General features: G+C 37.8%; 3 protein-coding genes across 4 annotated transcripts; 1 reads left to right on the plus strand and 2 right to left on the minus strand.

Moving 5' to 3' along the window:
* Positions 1-550: 550 nt before the first annotated feature.
* sart3 (spliceosome associated factor 3, U4/U6 recycling protein) lies at positions 551-17,438 on the minus strand. Of its 2 annotated transcripts, XM_043239228.1 has the most exons (20): positions 17,198-17,438; positions 15,338-15,464; positions 14,770-14,874; positions 13,749-13,933; positions 13,431-13,536; positions 12,579-12,703; positions 11,402-11,557; positions 8,688-8,708; positions 8,214-8,352; positions 6,792-6,899; positions 6,586-6,663; positions 6,452-6,510; positions 6,226-6,335; positions 5,222-5,334; positions 5,059-5,135; positions 4,748-4,916; positions 4,154-4,620; positions 3,900-4,052; positions 3,162-3,349; positions 551-2,488 (listed from the first exon to the last, which is right to left on the minus strand). In XM_043239228.1, the coding sequence occupies exons 1-20, from the start codon at positions 17,393-17,395 to the stop codon at positions 2,278-2,280; spliced, it is 2,895 nt and encodes a 964-aa protein (XP_043095163.1). In that variant the 5' UTR covers positions 17,396-17,438; the 3' UTR covers positions 551-2,277. The 2 variants fall into 2 exon arrangements, with proteins under 2 accessions (XP_043095163.1, XP_043095164.1); XM_043239229.1 differs by lacking the exon at positions 8,688-8,708 and having other exon boundaries at positions 17,198-17,435.
* Positions 17,439-18,844: 1,406 nt separating this feature from the next.
* On the plus strand, positions 18,845-20,738 carry iscu (iron-sulfur cluster assembly enzyme). Its single transcript, XM_043238274.1, is given in 5 exon segments — positions 18,845-18,980; positions 19,520-19,633; positions 19,733-19,843; positions 19,967-20,045; positions 20,158-20,738. Coding segments are annotated over 5 exon segments (498 nt in total). The 5' UTR covers positions 18,845-18,878; the 3' UTR covers positions 20,250-20,738.
* A 3,142-nt stretch (positions 20,739-23,880) lies between these two features.
* Positions 23,881-27,547, minus strand: tmem119a (transmembrane protein 119a). Its single transcript, XM_043238972.1, has 2 exons — positions 27,319-27,547; positions 23,881-25,063 (listed from the first exon to the last, which is right to left on the minus strand). The coding sequence occupies exon 2, from the start codon at positions 25,046-25,048 to the stop codon at positions 24,377-24,379; it is 672 nt and encodes a 223-aa protein (XP_043094907.1). The 5' UTR covers positions 25,049-25,063; positions 27,319-27,547; the 3' UTR covers positions 23,881-24,376.
* Positions 27,548-27,565: the final 18 nt, after the last annotated feature.

The following is a 27,565-nucleotide window of genomic DNA, read 5'->3' on the forward strand; positions in this document are numbered from 1 at the left end:
TCGTGAACAGCTTGTTACACACGTTTTGCTCAAGCTGGCAGGTTACAGCAAAAAAAATATTAAATTGTTTGCAAAACCTTGTATAATAATTAACCTTTAACAACATGAATATGATCCATAACTTTTAATTCTGAGGTTCCTTTTAGTTTAAAAGATGATTTATTTTGAGATGTCTATTTTTCATATGAATACAATTGCCTACAGCTTTTCAAAATGTTAAGGAAAATGTATTAAGTAACACTGATGAAAAGTTGTATTAATAATTTTAGGGACTTTTATTTTTCCAATTTTTTGTTTTTATTTTGAGTTTGCCACTATTTAAGCACTTTAATCTATTTAAACATAGCTTTAATTTATTTTACTACTCTTAAAAGCTATTTTATTGTGTGTAATAAATTATTGTGCAACTAATTTCCTTCTAGCATGTGGTGGTCTTCATTTTTATTGGTCTTGGATAATGGCACTGTTGTGAAATGTGGAAAATGTCAGCTGCACACTTGGAAAAAAAAAATCTAAACAAAAATACGGGCAAAAAAATGAGCACAAGTCATTTGTTTGACAACCACATACATTTAATTGCTTCATTAAACAATTTAGGCTTTAATAAAAAGGGAAAAATAAAACAGCTGACTACACACAATTTGAGCAACACAGGAAGTACAACAGGAACATTATTAGAAATAATTAGAAGAGTGCCTAAAGATGACACTAACAGCGGTAAATAAAAATGGCCAATCTATAATCAAATAACCGATACAATAAACCAAATGAAGAAAAAGTGCACAACTTACCACGTATACCATGTTTTCATTATTTTTAATGTTGAACAAGACATTGCAACAGCACGTTTTTTTTTTATTTGTTTTTTTCTCAATCACTACTTTAGGCCACTGTGGTGATCAAACGCAAATATATAGAGCTACTTTTCTTTTTTTAGTTCAAAATATACAAATGCTTTACAAAACTATGGCCAACCATTGAGGGGTGAAAACAAGAAACACACACAAAAAAATAAAAAATAATGCAGGAAGGAACTGTCTAATGCATGACACTGCAGTTAAAAAAAATAGATCAGCTTAACATTTAATAGTGGATGAAATACACAAATCCATCATAGCCATCAAAACTAGTAAATAATACTAATATCCAGGACATTTTAGATGATTTATGTTGTGTGCATATATATATATATACACACACACACACACACACAATACAGTATAGGATGGGTTCACAGTCAGGTGAACTCGTAGTGGAAGGTTCTAGCGATATACAGCTGCATAGATTCTTCAACTTCCGGGAAGGACCCAATCGGTTCTGAAGCAGCAGCTGTGCTCCTCAGCCAGCCCTCGACTCGAGGATGACTGCGAAAGCATGTGGAAACTAAAACTGATGTCTAGACTGAAGGTTGAACTGAATCTGGCTGTGGAGCACAAGCTTTAATCTTCAGGCCATTGAGCGCACAAGGTAAGGCAGGATTACAAGCCGTGTCAGCAATCAAACAAGATTCAAAGGGCAGCGCTCGGAGAAAATACAAAACGCGTGATAAAACTAGAATCTACTCATTTCCAGAACAGGACAGTGTACAGCTTTTAAATAAAGCGCTGCAGTCTAATAAACACAAAAGTCCAACCTCTTGTGTGTTGTTGGCAAGGTGCTGGATTTTATTTGCTGACAAGATCATCTATTACTCCATTAGTCTTCATTTATGAAGACAGTTGTTAGTTGTAAATCTACACATGCAAGACTTTCAAATGGTTGTGGTACTGCAAATAAATTATTTATACAACATGCAGTTTTAGAGAACATGTAAAATAAAGGTTTTGATTTTTATTTTGTTGTTGTTGTTGCCAGCCTTTGACCAAGGCATCTACATATCAGCTGCCCCAAAAGGGACCTACTGAGAAACGAAGCAGAGTCGAAACCTATTTATAATACATTGTGTATCTTCATATTAAATGTTCTTGCATATACCTTTTAAAACAATGATCATCACATCGTTTGTTTTAACATCCTGTTAAAAAAATACTCGCTGACAAAATCTGAAATCTGCCCCCCAAATCCCGTTCGTTATTACTAAGAGATAAAGAAAACAATACAGCTCACATCTCCACGGTTGAGGTGTTAAAATAGTTTTCCTATATATCGGGATTGGTCATCTATTTACAGAAAGTAGGCTAAATTAAAACGCTGTTTCTCCGCCGGGCTTCGTAAGGACACAGCATGGCTTTCTGTCAGAAGGCAGGTTTTCTTCTCATGTTTTTTCTGCATACAGTTTCACTTTTTGAGGAGCATCCTGGCAAAGTCCTCGTTGGACAGAGACTTGGTTTGTGTGTCCAGGCTTGCGGTTCCAGGTCCTCCGTGCACTCCATCTGTCACTGTGGCGTGTGGTGCAGAAACAGTCCCGTTCTCTGCTTTGGCATCTGGAGCACTCTGCCGGTACAGAGAGCGTGGCAGCAGAGAGATCTGAGTGCGTCCTTTTCCTCTCCTGAAAGAAATGATCACGTGTAAAGAGAAACTGATGTTTTATAGCAACCAAAAATGATGGGAAAAAAAAAATGTAAAAATACTTTTTTAATATGATAAAATCAACAGTTTAAAAAACTGGATATTTGTTTGAAGAATTACATTTAAATAGTATTATTAACATTAAAATTTGATATTAAAAATGAAAACAAAAATCTGACAAATCAATTCCAACTTATATAGACTTTGCTTAATTGTAAAAAAAATAAATAAATAAATAAAATACAGTAAAATAAATGTTATATCTAAGAAACATAATAGTAATTTTATAGTATTACAGTAAGATTATAATATAAATACTCAACTCCTCATTTCTTTATTTTCAAAACTCAACCTTTCATTAAGATGCAAAACCGTGGCATGCTGTGTCCTAAGCAACTCGCAGCAAACACAAAGATGAGCCTCAGAGACACTGAATATACTGCATCCTGAGGCACTCCATTCACACAGCATGCATATTTTGAATTAAACTGCAGCCTGTGATAAACCATATTGGAATTTTTATTTTGATTAATAATTTAGCCCTAAAATTTATAGTAAGGGGCAGCTGAAAACTCAGTGACAGTGAAACTCCAGACATCCACACAGCAGTAATTCAACACGCGTCCAGCTAGCCGGCCGTATCATATACTTACGCTCCCTGAGGTTGCCTCAGCATCGGTGCCCCCAGGATTCGACTAGGAACTGCTTTATCTTCCATCTTCCTGCCCGGGGGGTTGCTAATGGCAACAGAGAGTGTGAAGTTCTCCAACATGGTGCCGTCCATCTTCACCACAGCCTGTGAGGCCTGTGCTTCATTCTCAAATTCCACGTACGCCAAACCCTACGGGGCACACACACATTAGTGTGAACACTCAACAACATAAAGGAATAATAATAGGAATTATTAATAGGAATATCAGTTTAACTTTTGGACAGGCAGACAATACAACACTAAATAATAAATAATATTATTACTATTTAATATTTATTATTTAGAATATTTAATAATAACAAAATTCTCCATTACTATTTATCTCATTTGTAAAAAAGGCTCCTTTTATTGCTCCTTCTGATCACACTGCAGAAAAGGGGCTGTTCTTATCAGTTTTCCTCAGTCTTGTTTTCCACTGCAAATCTCTAAAATATTCTTGAATCAAAATACATTTACTCGAGCTATTAAAATGACAATAAATCTTGTTTTAGAAGAAATTCGTAAACAAAAAATTAAGTGTGAAATCAAGATTTCAAAAACATTTTTTTTGAAACATTTTAGAATTCTTTGATGAACAAATAAAAAAAAATAAATGTCATTTTATACATGCATGATATTCTACAGGATACTGGGACAGTCTAACTGTATATTTCTATTACTGACAAAGTCTAGCACACACCTTGGGTTTGCCGGAGCGGTTGGTGACAAGCCGGATGGCTTTCACTGTGCCGTGCTGTTTACAGAGATCCTCCAGTGTCTCTTTAGTGCAGGAGTACGGCAGGCCCGAGATAAAGATCTTGTGCTTCTCCATTGCTGTTTTGTACTTAAAAACCTAAGACACATTACATAAATGGATTCACATTTTAAATGGATTTCACATTCACTTGAACAAAGAAACTACATCACATATTCAGTAGTATACATTCTAGATACCTTAAAGTCGGGATTCTTATTCTTGTCCACACAAGGAGACACATACATGGGCCGCCCATCCACTTCCTGTCTGTCCAGTTTCAGTGCCTCAGACACAGCCAGTCGGTCCTCAAACTGAACATAGCAATAGCCTCTAAACACACCTTTCGGTGTGAACACAGGCCGCACCTGCTGTACAGTCCCACAGCCCTGAAACAATGTTCGCAGCTTGCCCTCTGGGTCCTCCAGATTAAAAGCCAAGTTACTGACAAACACACTATCTTCATCTTTGCGCTGCTCCTTTGATACATCCTGGAGTTGTCGCAGGTCTTCAGACTGTCCCTGTTGGTTTTTTCTGAAACCGGGTGGCTCAGATTTACGAGGAGCTGGAGCTCGTCGGCCAAAAAGCCCACTTTCTGTCTCCATGAGCTCTTCTGTGGCTGTGCTACCAAAGTCCTCCTCCCCTCTGAGCCTCTTGGACGGCAGCTCTGCACACATTTGATATGTCAGTAGAGCCGAAGTCTAAACCACAATTGTTTGGAATTGACTTCTAATTTCTCTAGAAACTGATTTTTTTTTTTTTTTAAACACAGAATTACACAACTTCATCTATACCTGTGTCCTCTCCCCATTCCTCTTCATACTCATCTTCAGCTTTCCGTTTATCCCCAGTTCTGTTTGGTTTCTGGCCCTTCTTTTGGGCTTTTTTATCTGCCTTGGCTTTTCTCCTGTGCTCGGCTTTCTCCTCCTCTTGTCTGGCTAGAAGAGCCTCTTTTTCAGCCACCTGCAGAAACAGCATCAAAAAGACATTTCTACATGGCAAACTTGATACATAAACCACATTACTTCTGGAAAAAAAAGAACATTTAAAAATGAAACACATGCCAAGTGTGCAGAAAATCCCATGATGGCCAGTTAGGACTTACTCTCGCTCTCTGCTCATTGACTCTGTTGAGTTTAGTCTCTGTCTTTTGGACTGCAGCATCCCAGTCTTCAAGAGAGCCTGAGAGAGACAATAATACCCAAATAAACCCTACAAATCTGGGCACCCTTATAATCAGAAATCTATATATGCATCAATTAACTCACCTTCGACTCTTTCAAAGTTGAGCAGGACATCACAGACATGCTCGGGGTAGTCTGACGTGCACTGTACAGCTCTGTGGAGAGCCTTCCTGCAGTGAGCAGCGTCTCCATATGACCTGATCCACAAATATACATACAGAGTTAAAACAGCAACCTTTACATGCCATTAAAGTATTAAAGGCATCACGAAATGAAAATAAGATCAACCCCCGATTTATTATTAATATGCACTATTCTATAGAGAACAAATGTGACTTGCAAAAATGAGTCATGTTATATTAGATCAGTGCATTACAGTAGTTTGATTTGATTAATTTTGTCTTTGTCGACTTTATAGACTTTAAGGAAGTGTAGTTTAGTCATTTTTGGTTGATTTCCAGAAAAATCATCTTTTTGAAGGTTCATTTTGCTAATAAAGGTCACAAATGTTTTTTCTTTCAAAATTTAATAACTTGCTCAGTCCAAAAAAAAACTAATTGATTTGAACCAAGGTCTTACAGCCAAATTAACTAATATCATTATTGCACACAACCCCCGTTCTGATCCAGTCAAATCCTGATGGATAAACATGACCCCCGACATTACTTCCTGAATATTCTGTTTCACTCAGAAATGTGTTGCGCTACTGAAGTTAAATGTGTTGCAAATGGCATTTTTATTTAATCTTTAAAACAGTGGTTCTCAAATGTCTTTTAACTCAAAAGGTACGCGTTGTATAACAAAATATTTTAAAGCTCCCCCATTACAGACTAAGATCATTTTGATATTTCTGATCAGGTCCTGGTTACTAAAATAACACAGTGTCTAGTGGCTAGTGAAAAAGCTCCCTTTTTGCCCCCAATTGTTTTTTTTAAACCTTTCAGAATATTTGATGAACTCCTCAAATTTGCGTAAAACCTGCTGATCATGTTCTCTAGCTTAATTTGAGAATGACCCAAAAAGCACCTTGTGCATCAATGAAAGTGAAAACATCTCATCGGATGCAGAAACTGATGAAAAAGACTGACCTTTCCAGGTTGTAATATTCCAGCCACATGTTGGCATATTTCGCATTCCCTTTTGTCATGATGCTGTCCCACAGTTCACGGGCCTTCTGCATGTTCTTACAATGTAAGGCCTGTTTAAAGCAATCAAACACAAGCAGCACTGTTACAACTACGGACAGATTGTAACCAGCGAAACAACATTAGTTAATGGAGGATGGACAGATGCAACAGTATAATGTTTCCTCACCTCTATCCTTGCCCAGATCTGCATTATTGTGCAGGACAGATCTCCACTTTCACTGAACCCTGAGAAGTGAGATAGTAGTTACATGTGTCTTTTTACTACAAGCGTGCTCTCATAAAAACAGAAGAGATACTCACTCTCTTCCACATCCTGTTTCAGGTATTCAAGGGAGCGTGCAAAAGCTGCCCGCAGCTCATCCAACTCCCTGCTCCATTCTGCAATAACCAACACATCCATTAATAATAAATCATAAAATTCACTCATCTGATAAGAGCTGCCAAACTTGAGTATGTATGAGCATACTAGTAATAAAACAGAAAACAAAAAAAAAAAATGCTCTTGCCTTTGCTGAAATCAATACGTCTCCTAAGGTAGTCCAAATTGGATTGCCAGATTTCTACATAATCAGTCGCCTGGATGAACCCTGCATTCAGGGCTTTTTCAAATACATCTGAAAATAAAGAATTCATAACGATTGTCAAATGTCAATTCTTGTGTGTTAAAATAATTTGTTCTGATTCAAAACTGTTTTCAAACATTTTGATCATTATTTCAGGACTACTCATACTATATACACTCACCGGCCACCCATTTTATGAAATCAATTTTAGCATGATTACAGTATCTCAAAAGAACACTTATCAGCGTGTTGCCATTTATACAGATTCAAATCCATCATCTCCTAAGCCACTGAACAAAGGAACTAAATATATCCAACACAATAAATCAGTGCCAAATAATTTTCATATAGTTTCATAAGGTTCATATAGTTTTCACACATCTGTTATATGCTACCTTTACACTAGTAAGTATTTTTAAAATAAAGTAAAAGTATGACAATGATTACAAAAGCTCTGTTTATACACTTAAAAGTCACACGTAGTGTTTAAATTAGGATCTGTAATGTTTTACAATGTTTTCAAAAAATTCTCTTTTGGTCAGCAATCCAGCATTTATTTGTACAGTTAAAAAAACATACATGCATGATTAAAAAAAGAGGTCTCAATTTTTTTTATTTTAATTAATATTGTGTAATTGTTGTTGTGATGTTTTTTAGCACAGTTACTGGAACATGACAATCTGCTATTTTACAGAAGAAAATAATTAATGATACAAAATATATACACATAATCGTCATTGGTACTTGAAATTACAGTGATACATTTTTTAGTCCATATAGCCCATCCCTTGTGTGTATTCGCTTTAAAATATATTTTGCTCAAACCATATAATCATTTCTATTAATTTTCCACAGATTTACTGATGAACATTAGCAGCTTCAAGCTGTCTGCCTGTATTTTCTCTTCCACAATTTCAGTTCTTCTTCATTTCTGGTCAAACACTGAGATGAAGCCCTTAGGTATTGATGTCTGGTCTCAAACAAGGAGATGTTTTTCATTACTAGATGGTTGGTACCTAAAAAAAAAAAACTCGATACCCAGCCGTAGGACAAATATCTAAATATTTGGACCTTTTAGTATCTGCTGAGCATAGTTTAAACCCCACACCTGCCTGAGTACTGTTGCTCACCATAACCATCCCAATATGACCAAAATTATCTCAAACTAGATTCAAAGACAAGCAGCCAACAAATCTACAGAGACGGCTTGAGTGGATACTAGCAAGGTATAGCACATAAAGTGGCCGATGAGTGTAGGCAAGAAACTTCACATAAAATTGCAAGCCAGTACTGTGATTAGAATAATTAGAAAATGATTTTTGAATTCCCAGATAATGCCTTTTCTTTTATTATTTTTGAAAGTACCTGTCACTATCTGATGGTCAGCCCCATGCCTCTCTAAAGCCAGAAGATAGGTCTTCCACAGGCCCATGGTCCAGGGACAGTTCCTGACAGCTCGCTCATGAGAGGATAACACCAGGTCTTTAATTTTCAGCTGACGATCCTGAGGTAGTACAGAGAAAAAAAGAAAAAAAAAGAAAACAACAATTATGAGCAAGTCACAGAATCATTAGCAAAACTTTTTTAGCAGTCCGAGTAGATGAGTTATCAAGGCAATGTCTGCCAAGAGCAGATATTTGAGAACACAAATGTAATTTTATCACCAAACAAAAAATCTGACTGTGGAATGATACCATTTCCAATCTGACAAAAAAAATAAAAAAAATAGGAAAAGGTCCTGACATCCTAGTCAAATGTTGGTTTGAACAAGTCAGAAAATCAGAATTATGGACCATGTTTTGAACAGATGCAAAGGAAATAATAACTATAATGCTGTACCTGAGGGAGGTTGCATGCCAGCTGATTTTTCCAAATGTACAGCATGTATATTTATTTGAAAGAATTCATTAGGGAAAGAAATCATTATCTTGATTAACAGAGATTGTGACAGCATTGTGACTTGCTTGTTTACCTACTAAAGGACTATTAATATAAAATGCAAAAATTGCAGATGGCCTATTCACAGAAAAATGTAAACAAATATACATCAGTATAAATCACAAGCAAATTCAAATGGGGTACAACAAAACAGTAGCAGCCTTAATGCACCCACACAAATAAATAAATAAGTATATATATCTTATACACACACACTTTTTGATGAAAGCTTAAAAATGTTCTTTCATAGTGTGAATAGGTCCACAGAATTTGTATTAGGGATGGGCATTTAAAAAAAAAAAAAAAAAAAAAAAAAAAAAAAAAAAAAAAAAATATATATATATATATATATATATATATATATATATATATATATATATATATATATATATATATATATATATATATATATATATATATATATATTTAGACACACACACACACCTATATAGAATTATTAAATGTAAAAAGTGTTTCTCCTGCCATTATTTAAGGGGTTTCTCCTATCCCCCAGAAGGCCATTTTAATATAAATTCCACGTGTCTCTGTGTTAATGAATAGCACAGATGTGCGGTTTTGTGCACTATTGTACTGAAGCGCAAGTGATGCTTCCAGTGATATTAACATGTGCCATCTCACTATTACAACATAAATACACAAACAACATCTCCACAGCTGCTCTGAGCTTCACTTCATGAACATTTCACAGTTCTGAATAACACTATCCTCATATCAAAGGCAAATACCTTGAAAAAAAAAAAAAAAAAAAAAACATGTTTGGTTTATTTCTTGAATGTTTTTATTTGTAAGATTAAATCTTTATTTTTTAACAAATTAAAAAAATATATATTTTCATTAACAATAGGATTAGTTTTAGGATAATAGGATAAGAAATGTTTTGTGCATAAAATAAATGAAAGATGTGTTTATGCTTTCAAATAAATAAACATGCTAAAACACAATATTTGGTAATGATAAAACATAAGGTATCTATATGATAGGGCCCTAAACAATTTTTTATAAAATGATATTAAATTAAGTTTCATTATTCTAATTACACTTTTTTTGATTCATAAAAATGAATTTAACCATTGCTCTCTCTCCTCACGTCTATACTTTGAACCAATGCTGATGCAAGCTAAACAACCAGAGCTGAAGGTGCCATCCAAATTGCTGCTTCTGCCTAACCAATCAGAATTTTTTATCCATGGTCATCATTTTCATGATCGATCAACACGGCAGAATACTTGAGTACTCAATTGCTGTTGTATATTCCTAATTTTTATACTTGAGAAAGATCGACACCTAATGGTCATAGGACATTTTACAGAATTGCTTGTTAAAACGCACAGAACTGGTCTCCTGCACCAAAGCCTCTGAACATGCTCCAGGAAGAGCAGGTGTGTGTCTGTGTGATAAGTAGTCTGTAATGACTATAATACCACACCCAATCCAGCACTGCTGCTCTGCTGCCAACCCATTTACAAGTACCTCTGTTGAGCAAAGATTACATGTAACATCGAGCTAAAAGAGACGTTGAGCAGGGAATCGCTCCTCCATTGTAAAAGAGATTTAATCTACAGCCAAGATAAATCTGTCTGTGGGAAACTGCCTTACATCAATAATCATTCAGTAAAATGCAATATTGCATACAGATGCAAAAAATCTCTGCTTTGCACACCCTACGCCAACTCAACATCTGCTCTTCAAAATGATTTCATCAAAGACTGAATGATGATATGTGCTGAAGTATGAATCACGGTTACATCGTTCTTTAAAGCACACCGAGTTTGTTAATAGGGATAAACATTTGCACTTTTAAAATGTGACAAAATAAAAATAGCCAAATGCTCTACCTGAATAGTTGACGGATGGATGTCAGTGTAACAAAAATATTCATTCTTTTCTATGGAAACTGATCCAAAGCTCCATCCAAAAGTGGTGCAGGTCATCAGTTACGTAGGAGGCTTTAGATACAATACAGTAAAAACCAAGTAATAACCTCCCTATATCCATTAAGCAAAGCAGCTCTGTGACTCACGGTGTGAGGTGCATATAATTTAGTTAAAGAGCATCTGAATTTAATCACCTAAGAGAGTACAAGCGTGAAGGCTTGATTTAATTACTTCACACATCCATAGCTGCCAGGAATTCAACTGCCTGAATGGGCTCCACCAAACACACTCCAGCCCGTAGCCCTTAATGCAGAAGTTCATTAAGTTCAGTCGTTGAATCAGAAAACCCAACTGGATTGCAGCTTTGGCAGCTAATATGGGGAGGTGTCGTTCTTTCCCCTTCACATACTCATTTTTCCCTCCCTACGCACATCCCACCATCTCTCTTTCTGTCTCGTTAACTCGCAGCTTTCCCCCCCTTCTTCTTCCCTCCATCTGGTGAGGAGCTGGCTCTCTAATGTGTTCTCAGCTGCAACTACGCTGCTGCACATTTGTGGCTTGTGCATCTCATTACCATCCCATTAAAGCAATTAATATGTTCCTGAATAAACAGAGGGAGGTGTGGGATCGGCACACGTGTGGATCGTTCAGTTTGTGAGCTGTGCAGACGGCTGGTGAAAGCAGTGCTTAAGAGAACATGTGCTTATGAGAGTGGCTCACCAGATACGTGGTGAATTTGATCCACAAGTCGGGCACGAGGCAGTTCTCCGCCAGGGCTCGCTCAAATATAATCTGGACACGAGCCGGATCTCCTTCCTTTATCTCAAAATCTATGTAGACTTGATACTCTGCCAACTTTGGAGGTTCAGAGACCAGCTAGAAAATAAGAAGAAAAAAAAAGAAAGCATTAGACAGTTCAAATGAGAAACAACAACTTTTGACTGTAACATTAAATGAGAAAAAAAATGACATCTGCTCAAATGAAATGATCACTCATTATCAGATTATGCAGTTGAACATGAACAGCATCCATACATTTCAGCAATTCAAAGAATTTCGGTTCAATTCAATTCACTGTTACATATTCCCAGAAAGTGATTTTTAATAATCTCCACTTTCATAGGCAGATTTAATTTTTTCTCTGATTCCAGTTCTTTCTGTGATTTGAAAATCTGCAGCTTAAATAACAATACAAGTCTTAAGTGTGCATGTTAATATCTGAGAACTTCACTGCAACAAAAACAGGGGCACTGATTAGTTTATATATTTGTTAGGCTGAGGTCTACAAGCATGAATACTAGCTTTAAAGTCAGCAATGGCTACCCAAACCCATTGTTTCTTTAGTGTGCTGAATGTCCAAAAAAAGGATATTCTAAGAGGGTAAAAAAAGGTAGAGGTAGAGCAGTTGATTTTGTCCATCAGGAATCAATTACATAGTGAAAAGGGTGTGGGATTTGCAGTCAACTGTGAATGACTTCTGCCAACACCAAATGGTTAAGCAGCCTTAGTGAGATCAGCCAAAAAGGAAATTGTTTCAGATATGTTTCAAGCCTTTAAATGTTTCACTTGATGAGAGACCAAGAAGAAATTAAGAAAAAAAGACCAGGAAAGTAAATAATGAGATCAAATTAACAGATTTCATTTTTGACTTCTGAATAGGTAAATGTAAACTGTTGATGACCGTCTGTTTGTGAACAAAAAGTTTTCACTACCACATGTTTTATTCAGTCAGACTCTCTAAATAATACTTGAAGTCAAGCAGACTATTGCTATAAAACATTTTTAAAAAATCACGGTCACCATCTTCACCACCACATCTGCTGCAAATGACAAATTCACGTCAGATCAAATCAGAAAATCAAATGATTCTACAGCAGTGAGACAAGTGTGCAGTTACCAAAGCCTCCTCGAAAGGTTTGCATTTCTCCAACTGTTGCAGGGCACGCCTGTACTGGTGAGTGACCGTCTCAGGTACGCCGTTGTCTGCCCAATCCGAGTACTCTGCATATGTTCCCTCCATATCTACAGAACACAATATCAACGCAAACAGATCAGAAAGCAAGTTTTCTAAAAGCAATCATTAATTTCTGCAGTGTTTGTTCGTTTTCAAAGATGCTTTGAATAATAGTCTTTCTGACACTACAGCATTTCTCACCTATGTCATCACTACAAGGCCTTTTTTTTTGACAAAGAAGAAAGGCTATATAAACATGAGCCGTGCTGTACGAAAACATAATCTACGATCTGGCTCTCTTAGCTGAGTGGGATGTGATCAGAGCGTTCTCCTCTGCATCTCCGGTGCCAAAAGCAGCCAACATGAGAGAAGCAGAAAGAAAAAAAAACCTTGCTCACAAAACCAGACCATCTGGCTATCTGCAGGCTGCTCCTGGCTCTCCTGTCCCTAGCCTGTGCTCCAATGTCTCGCAGCGCTGGGGTCTACCTGACATGACTAACATTACTTGGCTTTCAGAAATGCACATGAAAGGAAACCACAAGCAACAATCAATATTATTTGTAACTTAAATCTTAATCAACCCCATGCGACCAGATCTCTGTTCAGTCTAGACATGTTCCTCTCGGTTTATTTTATTTCTGCCAAATTGCGCAATCTTACAGTCATAGTCTAAATTCTTTTGGCATCCATTCTCCCAACCCTTTCTGTCTGTGGACACACAGTTTTTCCGATTATTTATTCCAAAACTGAAAAAGAACTGAAAGAGCGAGAGGAGAGAAACAAAGCAGCTCTCACCCATCAGAGGTACAGCTAGCTGCCGTCTAAAAAGTGTGTGTATGCGTTCGAGCTGGGCGTTCAGCAGCTCCTGCTGCTCCTGTGATGGAACGCTGCCAGGAGGAGGCTGGAAAACAGAGAGAGGGATTTAAAACACCTACAGACCACAAAACACTATCACCAATCATTTAAAAGGTGTATTCCACAACCAAAGGTGTACTTCTCATTAGTATATATGTAATGTTTAATAACTAGTATTTTAGGTCGGCTATTTTCACAGAAAAGTAATGCCATGCTGATATTCTGCAATAAATCTGATTAGGAACCCAGAGTAAATACCTGGACTGTGGAGAGAATAACAATCTCAAACTCCCTGTAGGCCTCCCAGATTGAAGCTCCTTTAGTCATGTGTAAACCCACTGCAGTCAGCGCTCTCTCAAAGATGGAGCGAACCCGCTCAATGCCTCCCTGGGCTCCCATTCCCCCGATGGAGTACTGCACATATTCCAACCAAATCTCTGGACCTGTGGATGGGTTTACCAGTATCTATTTTTTAATTCGCTAGCACAGGTTTACCTCAAAACAATCTTACAATTAAGCAGCAATCACATGTTACTTATCGGATTATTGATGGTAACAAAATTTGTATTTTACTGTTAGCTCATACACTTTTTGAAGGCAGATGCCGATATATTGGAAAGCAGTGTGGCCAGTAGCCAATATTAAACCGATATGAATTTTCAGAAAAGTTCCTTGATTGCGTTTCTCCAGTGAAACTGAACTCTGCTTCTGTCAGCGTTTAATTCACACAAACAGACTTTCACGCAGAGAACACATGATCAAGATAGAAACACACAAAAATGTCACAATATCTCAGCTAGATTCGACTGAGTCTGTAAGTTTTATAAATTTAGATGTTTATTAGTCATTTAAAGATTTGCTTAAATGACACAAATGCGTATTTATTTACTGAATGCTGACGGCAAACGAGAAGTATTATGTTTGCTTTTTCTCACTAATAATATTAAAGCAATTATTCTGATACTTTTTTGTAAACATTTTACTTTCTTTGTTTAACCCTTCTATCTGATCATTAGATATAATTAATGCTGTATTAGACAGAACTGAATTACAGTGACTGCCTTTCTCAGTGACATCAAAATAAAAGTCCCACCTCGAATAAATCAGCCAAAAATAAATAAATATTTTGTTTGGCTGATATATATATCGGCATACATGGCCTTGGTGATATATCGATCAACCACTACACTTGATCTATTATTACAATTAGAAATCGATGCAAAATTTGACCAGTTTCAAAAGAACTGATGGATATGAATACAAAAAAAGCCACACTTACACACATAATCCTTGACAGCCCTCTCAAACAGCTCATAGACTCTCTCACGGTCTGATTCATCTTCTGTCAGGCGAATTTCATCCTTCAGCCAGTCCAGCCAAATCTCTGTTTTACCAAACAAATCGGTTAAACACAGTAACAAAACACCCATATCTACACATCGTAAAATCTTAACACTCCTTTACATATTAAACGCATCCACTTTCACAGATTACATATCTTTGCTTCTATTTTTTATATTCATCATAAGCTACAAACTCATTTACTAACAGTAGCCCAGCACTGTTTAAAAGATCTCCTTTTATCATGGCCAGTAAATTAATTAGCATCATCGTCACAATTCAAATTGTTTCCTGCAGAAAGTCCTGTTCCTGGAGATCATCATTCCTGGAGAGCGAGGAGTACTCAAACCTCAAGAACGAATCAAAAATAGCCTGGACTCTAAGCACTTGTTGTACTTTCACGTTATATAATCCGCACCAATCTCTCGGTTGCAGTATCAGAGAAAAATCTGGCTAATGCACAAAGAGGAACAATGAACAAAAACACAAAAAAAAGGACGTCCCACCTTCAGTCAGAGGAAAGAGTTCGCTCATCTTCTGCCTGGCCTTGCGCAGTCTATGAAGCTTCCCTTCTTGCCGCAGGAGTTTGATTAGGTCTACATGGCAGTTGTAGTCAAATGCATTGATTGACAGCTGTAGAAATGACACATGGGGTATTGACATTAGCACTCACTTATTTGTATGTTTCAAGTATTTTGTAGAAGTTGACCTAATAAAGTATAAACATGCTCGACTCATTCAGCATCAACATATCAAGGTGATTTTTTTCTAAATCATGAAGCATACAAGAAAAATATCTTGTGATTGCAATGTTTCCGGGAAGTATTATAGGTATAAACTAAATACTTTGTCTTCTAAACTGCATTTCTTCATCAGTACATACTCTTTCCAAACATTTAACAAACGAGTATGTTTGGATGGGAGGATGGCTTCATCTGGACAAGGCAGGCATTCACTGTAGTCTAGCACGCAAGAGTGGGAGACACTGGAACAGCGCCACTTCCCACAGAGAGAGAAACTGTGTACGACTTAAAATCATTGGAATAAATCAAATAAAGCCTATCAATGTGACTTATCGTAATTGATCCACTACATCTAGCAGGAAACAAGCAAAACTTCAATCTCTGCTTGTGCATTCCAAAAAAAAAAAAAAAAAAACAACTGGCTGATGGTTTAGAAATCGGACACACTTAGTTTAACATTACAGCTGTTGCATGACTGTGGTTTCACAGAAAACATCAGTGACTTTAGTGAAGAGGAATGCCTGGAACTGAACAATACAATACATGCACGGATACAAAGACTAAAACGAACCTGTACACTATTCTTGGAAAAATTACAGAAAAAGCGGTCGCTTCTGCAGAAAAAAACACAATAAACTGGCTAAGCTTTTTTGCTCTCCAAGCTTGTTCAACTCAGTTATTAAACCATAATGAAGGCCCTTTTAAAAGACCATGTCCTACATTCTGCCTAGGAGACCATCTAAATACAGGCTTATCTAAAGTTTTTACATCTACCTTACCGCATATTCCAAAGTGACTGACACTGCATCGAAGGCATGCATTTTATCAGTTCATACTTTCCCTTAAAATTGAACCCATGATATTGGTATTCTGAGCAAGTCCATCTCAAAGGAAAAACTAACAAAAAAATTAAAAGCGTGTCGTCATTTACATCATTGAACACAAAAGATGATATTTAGCTCATCAAAACAGAAACCACTCCAAAACAGAAGACCAAAACCCAAGATTCAGACTGCTATAAGGAGTCCCAAAACAAACACGTGGACGTGACCATTACAACAGTGTCCATCCTGAAAGCCTCCTGCTGCTTCGTGTGGTCCGTAACCTAAAACTACTGCGTTATAAACACGATTCGGATCTAAAGACATCGCTGGAATTAATAGGTGTTTCGTGACAACTCTGTTGCTTATGAACTCTGTGGCGCGAATTTGAACTACACGCGCACTGCAAGAGTCATCAAAACACTACTAAACTAACTTTATTACTATGTATTACACATAAAGTCTTTTGACATGGAAGGTCACGAAGCACCCTAAACACACCTCGCATGTAGGTGCAAAACCGAAGTAAAAAGGCTAAATAGAAAGGTACTTCGGGGGGTTAAATACCAAGCCGTCGCTAGCTCGCTTAAGCCTCTGCTAGCCACATTCCTCGCGAACAGTTTCGCATTTCTATATTTTTATCACTCCTGGCCACGTATTTGGTGAGTTATGCACGTATGACTTCTCTAGTAAACGGGCTCTGTCAAATACACGAACAGAAACTCCCCAGCAGAGTCGTTGGCGAGGTGTTTAGAGAGCTGCGTATGTGAGGAGAGTCGTTAGCCTCATTCATTCCTCTCACCTGTTCCTCCAGCCTCTGGATCTCCGCTTCATTTTCGCGCTCATCTTCAGACGTATCCTCTTCATCTTCCTCCTCGGAATGCTCGACTCCCATCCCTTCCTCTTCTTCTTCCTCCGACTCCATCTCTCGCTCCATGCCTTCAGCCTCCTCTTCGATATCTGGCAACAACGTCTGCTCTTCGTTACCCGTCGCCGCCATGTTGAGTACTATCTGCCTGGAAACAGGGGCAGGGCTCGCGCACACGGCACAAGAACTCGCGCGAAAAACAGGGAGCTCGTGCAGCGAGAAGGCAGGTCATTGGCCGAAATTTGCTACGAAATTCTTTGTGGCGGTTTGGGAGAAGTATCATCCTTCGTCGGTCACAATATCTGGTTTTCGACTGGACATACCGTGACATTTCCAAACATACACATACTACCAGTGTTGGGGAGTAACTAGTAACACGTAACAGAATTATGCAAAATTACAAAATTTACAAAATAAATGTAACTAATCTGTTACAGTTACTAAAAAAAAGGTGTTATTTAATTACAGATCAAATTTAACTTGTTTCCTTCCAAAACTGCACTGACTTGAGGAGTTTAGGACGCATGCTTATTAACTTTTATTTATGTATATGCTTTATCTTTTAAATAAGTACTTAAGTAATTTAACAATCTCAAAGTAAAAAGAAATGCTAAAGGTTTGGTGACCGTTCTTTAAAATAAATGATTATAATCTTAATTCAAGTAAAGAAGGATACTGAAGTCTGACAGTAGGCTAATGAACAGTAAGAAACTTAGAAATAGGATGTGCTTATTAGCAGGGGTTTTTTTTCTTTCTTTTTGGGTTTATGTATATGTTTTATCCTTTGAATTAACTGCTTCCCCCAAAACATTCGTTAGATGCCTGTGTTTCCTGTCATAGCCATGCAAAGATTTATTTTCAAAAACAATAGCATAAACTGTTCTATCATTTTAAATCAGTATTTAAACTCAAAGTTAAATCAGTTTCGAAGTAAAAAGAAGTGCTAAAAGTCTGGTTTTGTGGTGGCTCTGCTTCGATCGACATTTAAGTTTAGAAACAGTTTAAGTTTAACAGTTAAGTTTAGAAAGTTTTCAAACAGTAATCAAATGTATTAAGTTAGCTACATTACTTTGATAAGTAATTGTAATAGACACGCTACATACTGCATAAGTAACTTCTAATCTGTAACATTTCCAAAGTAATAGGTTACTTTACCAAACCTTCCCAACACTGCGTATACCATACATGCAAAATGTGAAATATTTAATATTGTTGTAATATAATATGCAAGACTTTCTATTTCACGGTGAAGTCCACTGCTGGTTGAGTTCAGTTACCGGCATACAAACAGCATATAATAATAAATATAGCATCTAGAAATGTAGCACAGCTACGTATAATACAAAGAGGAAATGTATATTATTTTCTAACAAATGATGACTGCGCAGCAAAAATGTGAGCAGTGCAGCGAAAGCCCTACTCTGATGGTTGAAATAGATACTACTATCATTTAATAAGTCAGAAATTATCTATACAATATAATCTGAATGTAAAATGAATAATAATTTAAAATTCACGAACGTAACATACAATACATTAAGTTTGTATAATGCAGCGAAAGCGCTCCCCCTGGTGGGTGACCCTTGTATATGCAGTAACGTTGTAGTCGGTCATCATGGCGTTAGCAGCTGCAGCCAAGCGCTGTGCATTTTCTGTACTTTTCAGTAGATCTTTGGCAGTACCGGAGCTCAGAATAGCCTGTTCGTATCATAAAAAGGTACGTGTCACTTTTTTTAATCTTACTGTCGAGCGTGACGCGAGAATATGATTTAGTCGTAGTTCCTAATGTTTGAGAACAACTTTAAACGTGCTTGCTAGCTAAGCTAACGTTAGTTTACTGCGTATGTAAACAAACCAGCGGAACACTGTACATGTACACCGATATTTTACGCAGACTGTTCGAGCACAAAACACATGTCATTAGCTTGTCTATGAATTTTTGAAATTCATCCATATTTACAGTTAGCTTCATTATCCACTTGTGCAACTGTCCTACAAACTCAGCAATGATGACCAGTATCTTAACTGTGTCACAGGTGAATAAACCTATATATGTTATATTGATAGTTGCGTAAGTACAGGCACTTTTAAATAAGTGATTTCTGTTTTGTGAAGTTCGCTGGTGGCTATCAAGGGCACGTTGTCTTTTGGTGTGAACTGTTATCACAAATCCTCTGATGAATGTCGTTTGATTGTTAAACATGATCATGTTTTTACATGCCTTACATATCATACTTTTTTTTTTCCTCCCTGAAGGTGGTGGACCACTATGAGAACCCCAGAAATGTTGGTTCTCTAGACAAGAATGCCAAGAACGTAGGCACTGGCTTGGTAGGTGCACCTGCATGCGGGGATGTTATGAAACTACAGGTAAGACTATTGTGGTACATTTATTTATTTATATATTTAGATATAAAACACACACTATTTAGATCAGTGACTTTGTTTTGTTGTCAACCCGTCTGACAGATTCAGGTGGACGAGAATGGCAAGATAGTAGACGCCAGATTCAAAACCTTTGGCTGTGGCTCAGCCATTGCTTCCAGCTCACTGGCTACAGAGTAGGTGAAGGGAAAATCGGTGAGTCATTGTGTGTCAGATCATTGCATAAATTCATTGTCATCAGATTCTCTCACTGTGCTTCATATTTTATCTCTCAAGCATCCCTACCAGCATTTCAATGTTCTCTTTTTCTGCGTACAGATTGATGAAGCACTGAAAATCAAAAACACAGAGATTGCCAAAGAACTTTGTTTACCGCCAGTCAAACTTCATTGCTCTAGTAAGTGTGTCAAAATGGCTTTTTGAGATTGTAAACACATTGATGACATAAAAAAAAAAAAATCAAATGCTCTATTTTCATAAACCTGTTTGTGTTGCTTTTTTCATGGCAGTGCTTGCAGAGGATGCTATCAAGGCTGCATTAGCAGACTACAGACTCAAACAGAAAGACGACAAGGAGACGTTGGTGGAAGCTCGAAATTAATGTCCTCATTCACAGACGAGTCACCGCCTCCCACTCTTATTGTGACTCCGAAATATTTTATACTTTATATGCTTTCTGAGGATAAAATAAACACATTAGCAAGCGTATACCATTGCTACTCTGTTCACGCTGCATTTGCATTACTGGTTTGAAGTGGCTTGCATTTACCGACTGTGAAAGATCTTTTGGAATAAAGTTTTCTCCTGTATCTCTGAATCACGCACATGAAAATAAACTCTTTATTTCCTAAAGATCTCTCACTCTTACATGAAATGTCCTCTATATCAGCTCTATATACTGCAAGTTTGTAAATGCACTCTGCTACACTGCATAAAAAGGAAAGTAGGGGATTTGAAAAATGTTTATTTGTTTAGGTTTTCAGAGGGATCATTATAGTTTTGGCAGTGATTTGTTGGCAAAAAAAACGAATTTGACCTTGGTGCTGTATTATTTGTTGCAAAAGTAATAAAGATGTAAATATTCATGTTGCATTATTTATCGTTTTGTATTATTCTCTACACAAAACATTTGCTGCAATACAGGTCATGAATGTGTGCTAATGTCTCCTTGAACTTGTGGAAGTGGTGCAACTCTCAGGTTTCGTAGAAGGATATTCTTCAGTACCAAAAGCACTGTAAGCATCAGCAGTCCTGTAAGCACACAAAGAACAGCCAGGATTGCGATGAGCGCCGGGTCACTGGACTGTAGTATCGTCCGAGGAGTGAGTTCGAAGTCTCTAGTTGTGGTCGGTGAACCAGTGCCTGATGCTCCTGGTGCCTTACCTGTCGAATTCTCCACACAACCAGCTTCTTCATCTGTGGCTGGATTGTAGGGTTCTTGGGTGGATTGGGGTATAAAAGACGTCAAATTTAGGGAGAGGCAGTCTTCATAGCTCAGTCTGTCTAATGTGGGCTGGTCTGACCCAAAAAACGACCTTGATATCGTGTTCTCAGATAGTTTCGAAGATTCTTGACATCTGAAAGAACTTGTGTTGCAAGCAGCGTCAGATCTAAGGAACACAGATGCACTTGTAGCCTGTTCTATATTACTTTCAACCATTTTCCCAGATTCCGCATTCACAGATGTTAATATTCTGTCAACGGGCTTAAAAAGTTTTGGGCAGATGGCCATGACTGATAGAGTTAATAACAGCTTCTGTGCGAGGTGCAAAGGAGCCGTACATACTAGATCCGTCGCCATCCGTAACCTGTCCGTCAGAAGCCACCTATAAAGATACAAAATGTCACATTCACAAACCCACTGGTTATTGGCTAGTTCCACTGATCTGAGACCAGACAGTCCATCAAAAGCATGCTCGGGTATAGAGCGCAAACAGTTACTGTTAATCTTTAACACTTGCAGGTTCACCAGTGCACCCAAAGAGGACAGATCTAGAGTAGAAATGCAGTTCGCCGACACATCCAGGTGTATTAGCGAAGAAGGCAGGTTTGAAGGCAGACGAGACAATCTGTTCCCCTTTAGAGTCAACATCCTCAGTCTGGTCAGACCTTGCAGTGCCCCCGGCTGAATAGCTCGTATCCGGTTATCCTCCAGATCCAAGCGTGTGAGGTTCCCGAGCTGCCTCAGAGACCCAGCGGTGATGTATGTGATCTGGTTCTCCTGAAGCTGAAGGGTCTCCAGACTTGACGGAAGCCCACGAGGAAAACGGACCAGTTGGTTGTGGCTGAGGCTCAGCTCCTGAAGGCCAGAATATGGCTGGAACACATTATCCACGTTGCAGAGCCGATTCCGGGCCACGGAGAGAACGGCAGTGCTTAGGGGGACGGAGCGAGGCAGGGTATGCAGACCAAGAGACTCGCACAGAACCAAAGCACCAGGACTGGGACAGCAGCAGCCTTTGGGGCAGGGGGACACAACAAGGCCAGCAAGGAGAGACGAAGAGCTATACAACAAGAGACAGCAGAGAAGACTAGGACGCATGGCTCACTTGAGGAAAAAGTTGGAGAGGGACAGATAAAGGAGAGAGGAAAGCAATAATTAGTAACTGCTTTTCATTTACCACAAATGAATCAGTGAAACAAAATGAATTACCATGATGGACTCTGCAGCTCCTCCAGTACGTATTTCCTTTCTTGAACTGTTATCAAACATATCACATCGGGATGTGGAACTCACCATTCTTGCCCTGTCTCAGCTGACCCTTCGCTTTCACTTTATCTGCGCCACGTCTTTAACCTCTTCGCTCTTTCCTCACAGCCCTTTCAGAGAACGGTCCGTGCTCACCCTGAAAATTCTGGATAGCAGCCCATCAAACTTTAATGGCAGCCTTAAGGTTTTGAGTTACCTGTTTTGTATCTTCTTCGCAATGCAAATTAATTGGGCACTCCACTTGCTTTTCCCATGACACAGCTACACCGCGTTAGTAGCGTAGTTTTCTGACAGGCAACGTGTTTAAAAACCATTCTGTGCGAGGAATGTGTTATTTGACTGTCTAAAAAACAAAACTAGGTAAATCAATGGTAACCTATGGAGCTGTGTTAACCATAGACAAAATCATGTTCAAGTCTTCATCTAATTGCTCAGAAGTGAAGAGAGATCACTCTCACCCAAAGTGAATTGAAAGCAGTGTGTCATTTTCAGAATTATTTAGCACCTTGTGGACAAAAGAGAGAAGAATTCGACCTTGAGCTACGGTTCTTTTTCGGGGGCTCAAGTTTCTGGCTTCACTGCATATCTTTGATGTCTGCTCTTTGGTAACTACACGCTACCAACACTTGGCCTTGCGCCATGGCAGTGGGGTTTCATTTCAGTTATGAGGCTGATTTGCATTCAGCTGGCTATTAATCAATGATAGGCTGATAACATCATTGTAACAAAAGCTGCATGTAGTTAAAGAGGTGTGAGGATTGTTTTTTCTGGAAAAATAACTCGAGCGAAGGAATTCACCCATGATTCTACTTCTGAATCAAACTGGATAAATCTTGGGAATTCTTAAATTGTCCATAAAATATTTTATCACTGGCATAATGTGAAATTGATTGTCTGGTTCTGTCTCAACCAGTAGATTTCCATCAATATTTCCAGATCTCTCCTGGAATGAGCTCATGAAATATTGATTGGACATTGTATGGATGTGACAAAAGCTCTGTAGCTGCCGCCGTTATGCTCTGCTGGGCTCTGTTGCCGGGGGTTCTTGAGTTTCACATGCTTCAGCCAATTCAACGCAATTCTTTTGACAAAACTACACCATTCAAGAAACAGAGAGAACTAAGCAGTAGCACTTATAGTTTTAAAAATGTTCCATTTTAAATAAATGCCATTTTTTTCACATTTCTTTATTCAAATAACCCCTGAAAACAAATATATGTCGAGTTTTCCACAAAAGTTTTAAGCAGTACAGCTATTTGACATTGAGAAGAGAAATGCTTCCTGAGCACCAAACCTGCATATTAGAATGATTTCTGAAAGAATCATGTAGCATTAAAAAAGATAAAGTAATGTCTTCTGAAATAGTGAAATAGTTTTTAATACATTTTCAAATAAATAAACGCAGCATTGGTGATCTTAAGACCTCTTTTTTTAAAAACAAATCATACAGACCCCAAACTTTTGAAAAGTAATGTATCTGTATCTCTAAAATAACTCATCTATTTGGAACAGAGCAGGAGAGTTCATTTTCTGAGAGTTTATTTTTCATGACAAAACATACCTGACAAAATGTTAGCTAATGAAATCCAATACTGAGGAAAGTCATGAAGTTTAGATAGAAACAACTGAGAACAGCTTCGGAAAATACAGCATAAATTAAGGGTTACCATGCATATAGACATTTCATATGTAAAATACAACAGGAAAGGGATCAGAAAAAGATTCAAAAGATGTTTTTTGTAAGTCTCTCAGAAGTAAAAAGAGATTCACAAAATAGTTTCAAGTGTTATTTTCCACACGAATAATAAAAATATCAACTCACTGTTTTGATTTTCTTATTCAGTACTCATTTTTAAAGAAACAAAAGTTGATAAAACATGTTTTTTTTTTCCCATTGTTCCTCTGACGTCACATAAACAAAGAGTAAGACTGTGGGCACCATATCTACCAAAAGATTCATATGTAGCAGTAGAAAAAATTGGGATGGAGGTCATTCCTGCCCATTACAGTAAAAGCTCTCATGCTGTGGTGTGATTGGCCTTTCTGAGGTGGCACGTGCAGACCAGCGGCTGACTGAAGGAGACATTTGAAGTGGTAGGCTGAGGCTCATCTTTCTTAGGCTCGTCTTTCTGCATCTCCACCTCTTCAACATCCTCCACCTTTAGGACCTCTTTCGGCTTGGGCCGGGGGTCTTTTCCGTCCTTCTCACCCACCAGTGCTTTAGTGGGTTCCCGGTGGGTCTTTGCGCTTGTGGTCTTACCTTCCTGAATCTGGTTGTGTGGGTTCTCCGTAGCTTTACTAGGCTGGCTCATGTATTTCCTGGGTGCGTAGGTCTTCGGAGGATAGTAGGCCTCAAGCTTGCGTTTGTGGCTCATCGCTGAAGCACAGCAGACGATGAAGATGATGACGACCAACAGAGAGGTCACCACAATGATGAGAAGCAAGTTCTCCTTCAGGAAGTCCACCACCTGGTTGAAAAGGAAGTCTTTGATGCGGATGAAAGTGGCTGTTATGTTGGGAGGAGGCGAGGTGGATGGAGGAACATGGGTGGTACGGGCGATGGGAAAGATGAGCTCGGGTTCATCCCCGCTACCCTCCATTGACACATTGAACGGGGCGGGCTTGGCGAAGCAACTGCTGCCCCAGAGAGCAGTCAGGAGCAGGCAAACAAAGCGCAGAGAGAGTGACATGCTTCCTCTAAAGACCTGAAAGAAAATGGACACAGACGCAGCCGTTACTAGCCTTTCCCAACAGGAACAGGAAGTGAGGTGGTTAACAGCAGTTATATATATTTAGAAAATCATAACACTTTATTTTAAGGTGTCCTTGTTACGCATGTGTGACCCTGAACCACAAAACTGGTCAAATTTTGACATAAAAAAAAAAAAAAAAAAATATATATATATATATATATATATATATACACCTACTACATACGCATACGCCGTCTTGCTACTTATGGCTGGTTTCGTGCCCCAGAGTCACATATTACAAACTATTATAACAACAGTAACCCTAAGACGAACCCTAAACCTAACTATAATCATATATTAAGTACTATATAATATATTAAGTTAGTAATCTCCTTATTAAATGATATTCAGCACTTGTTTAATTGTACTGTAACAAGGACACCTAAAGATGTACCCCATTTTAAAATCCCATTAGATGACATTAGTTAACGCATCAGTACATTTGTTTAATTGTTTGAAGTTCAGGTCCATCAAATAATATGAAGAGAAACAACTTTTGATTTTAACATTATAGAAGTAAATGCTGAAAATAACATTAAGAATGCTTGAGAAGCATTTCTCATTACTTTATGTAGTTTCCTAATGTTAACAAATGGAAACGTATGTACTTTGTTACCCAGAAGTTGTATTTTTGTTAAAAACATTTTAGTTAAAAATAACTTTTTAATTTTTACAAATAAAAATTAAAGTAAATCCCAATTTGTCACAAACAGAACAGCACCAAAATAAATTTTTCTATTAAGAATTAAAATTAAATAAAAGAAAAAAAATAGATAAATACACCACGCCATTATTCGTTTATAACTCATTTGGTGATTGATGTATTTTATTGTATTGCAAAGGTCATAAAGATGGTAAATAGTTACCTATGTTGTCTACCTCACACAAAGCTACTGTATTATCAGAACTATCGATTTTCTGTGAATCAAAGGAAGGAAGATGCTTGTAAAAACACACACATCGCAGTGGACCCTCTGCATAAGAGTGACTTTTCATGTTTCTGTTTCCTCGCAGGAGAGGAGCTATTCCTGTTACATCCAGTCATTACTTATTGGGGTGGAGGCAGAGGGAGTCCAGGCCTGGTTTGTAATTTCCCTGCCTGGCTGATGCCACCCGCTCACCACAGAAAAGCAAAAGCAAGGCCAGATATATATTTGTGAGGGTGCAGCAAGGCGTGGGAGAGCCGCAGCTCTCAGGCCTGTATTTACAGCCCAGCTGCAATGAGACAGGCCACAGACCAGCGAGACTATTTCTGCACTGCTCAAGAACACACACATCATATTCATATGCTTTACACGGCATCAAGAAGTCTACGTTACAGATGGACTGATTTAAAAAACGTTCATGCTCGAAGTAAACCATTTTTCATAGTTATTAAAAGCATAGAACGGATAAGTTACTTCAACCAGTAGCAGGTTAATGTTTGAAGGGAAGCTCCCAAACGAACACCATCAGAACTGACAGCGTAAACCACTTTTGACTACGATCCAATAGTCCCATCTCTATTGCCTTTACTTCCTTTAAACCTATTTTTATAAAACACTCACAATCTCTGTTCTGCTAATCGGAAGGCGTCGCGCTCGGTCACTTGTAGGGTTTTGTATTAGTGAACAAGATGTGGCACTTCGAATGAAAGAGAAAACACGGGAAACATTGGCCAAATTCATCCATTTAGATTATGTGGTATCCTCTATAATAAAATAAGGCTATATCTTTACAATAATAAAAAAAAAACTAGGTAGGTAGGTGGCACTAAAATAAAAGATAGAAAATAAAAATAGTTTGGCCTACAAAAGGGAACATGTTTATAATGCATATCACTTAATATTAATACAAGCCCAACTTTTTTTTACTTTCTTAATAGATAGTATGTGTATTTCGTGTGATAAGTTGGTTAAAGACCAATGGGTTTATAAAAAAAAAAAAAAAAAAAAAAAAAAAGAATTACATAGAAAAGCGGAGGTGATTATAATAAAAGATCTGTCAATATTTGTTTGCATATATTTTTTGCATTTATTCCTACTTTGTGAGGCCACTATATACGAAAAACATGAAACAAACCAGAATTTTATAAAGCATTACTTAGTGATTGCTAAAAATGCATTTGAAATGAGTCATGACTTCTAAAGTGTGCCAACAAGTTATTTTAATGTGAAAGTAAAACATCAACTATACTCTCTCAATGAAGGAAATGTAAAAATACTCACTGCTGGTGTTACTTCCTGTCCCCGAGACAACACTTCAAGCTACAGGTATGCAAAATAAAAAAAAAAAGACAAATACAGTTGTGAAAGAAAAAGCTGCCTGTGCCTGTCCTGAAAGGCTTATGGAAGCTTCGGACTGTGTGGGTTTTCCTAAAAAATCTGGATAATTGCAGAAGGACATTTCCCTCCCCTCTCGCTCCATCTCCTCCCTTTTTCCTTTCCTTCTCTTTCTCTCCTCTAGAACACTGAA

This window comes from Puntigrus tetrazona, chromosome 5 (assembly GCF_018831695.1).
Source record: "Puntigrus tetrazona isolate hp1 chromosome 5, ASM1883169v1, whole genome shotgun sequence".
In the NCBI taxonomy this organism is placed as follows: Eukaryota; Metazoa; Chordata; class Actinopteri; order Cypriniformes; family Cyprinidae; genus Puntigrus; species Puntigrus tetrazona.

Excerpts from the sequence above, each read along its gene's own strand:
- tmem119a (XM_043238972.1), bottom strand. The coding sequence starts at position 25,048 with ATGTCACTCTCTCTGCGCTTTGTTTGCCTGCTCCTGACTGCTCTCTGG.
- sart3 (XM_043239228.1), bottom strand. The coding sequence starts at position 17,395 with ATGGCGGCGACGGGTAACGAAGAGCAGACGTTGTTGCCAGATATCGAA. Across the intron at positions 15,465-17,197 it reads TCCAGAGGCTGGAGGAACAG|CTGTCAATCAATGCATTTGA; the intron begins GTGAGAGGAATG and ends TCATTTCTACAG. Across the intron at positions 6,511-6,585 it reads GAAACAGGATGTGGAAGAGA|GGTTCAGTGAAAGTGGAGAT; the intron begins GTGAGTATCTCT and ends CTCACTTCTCAG.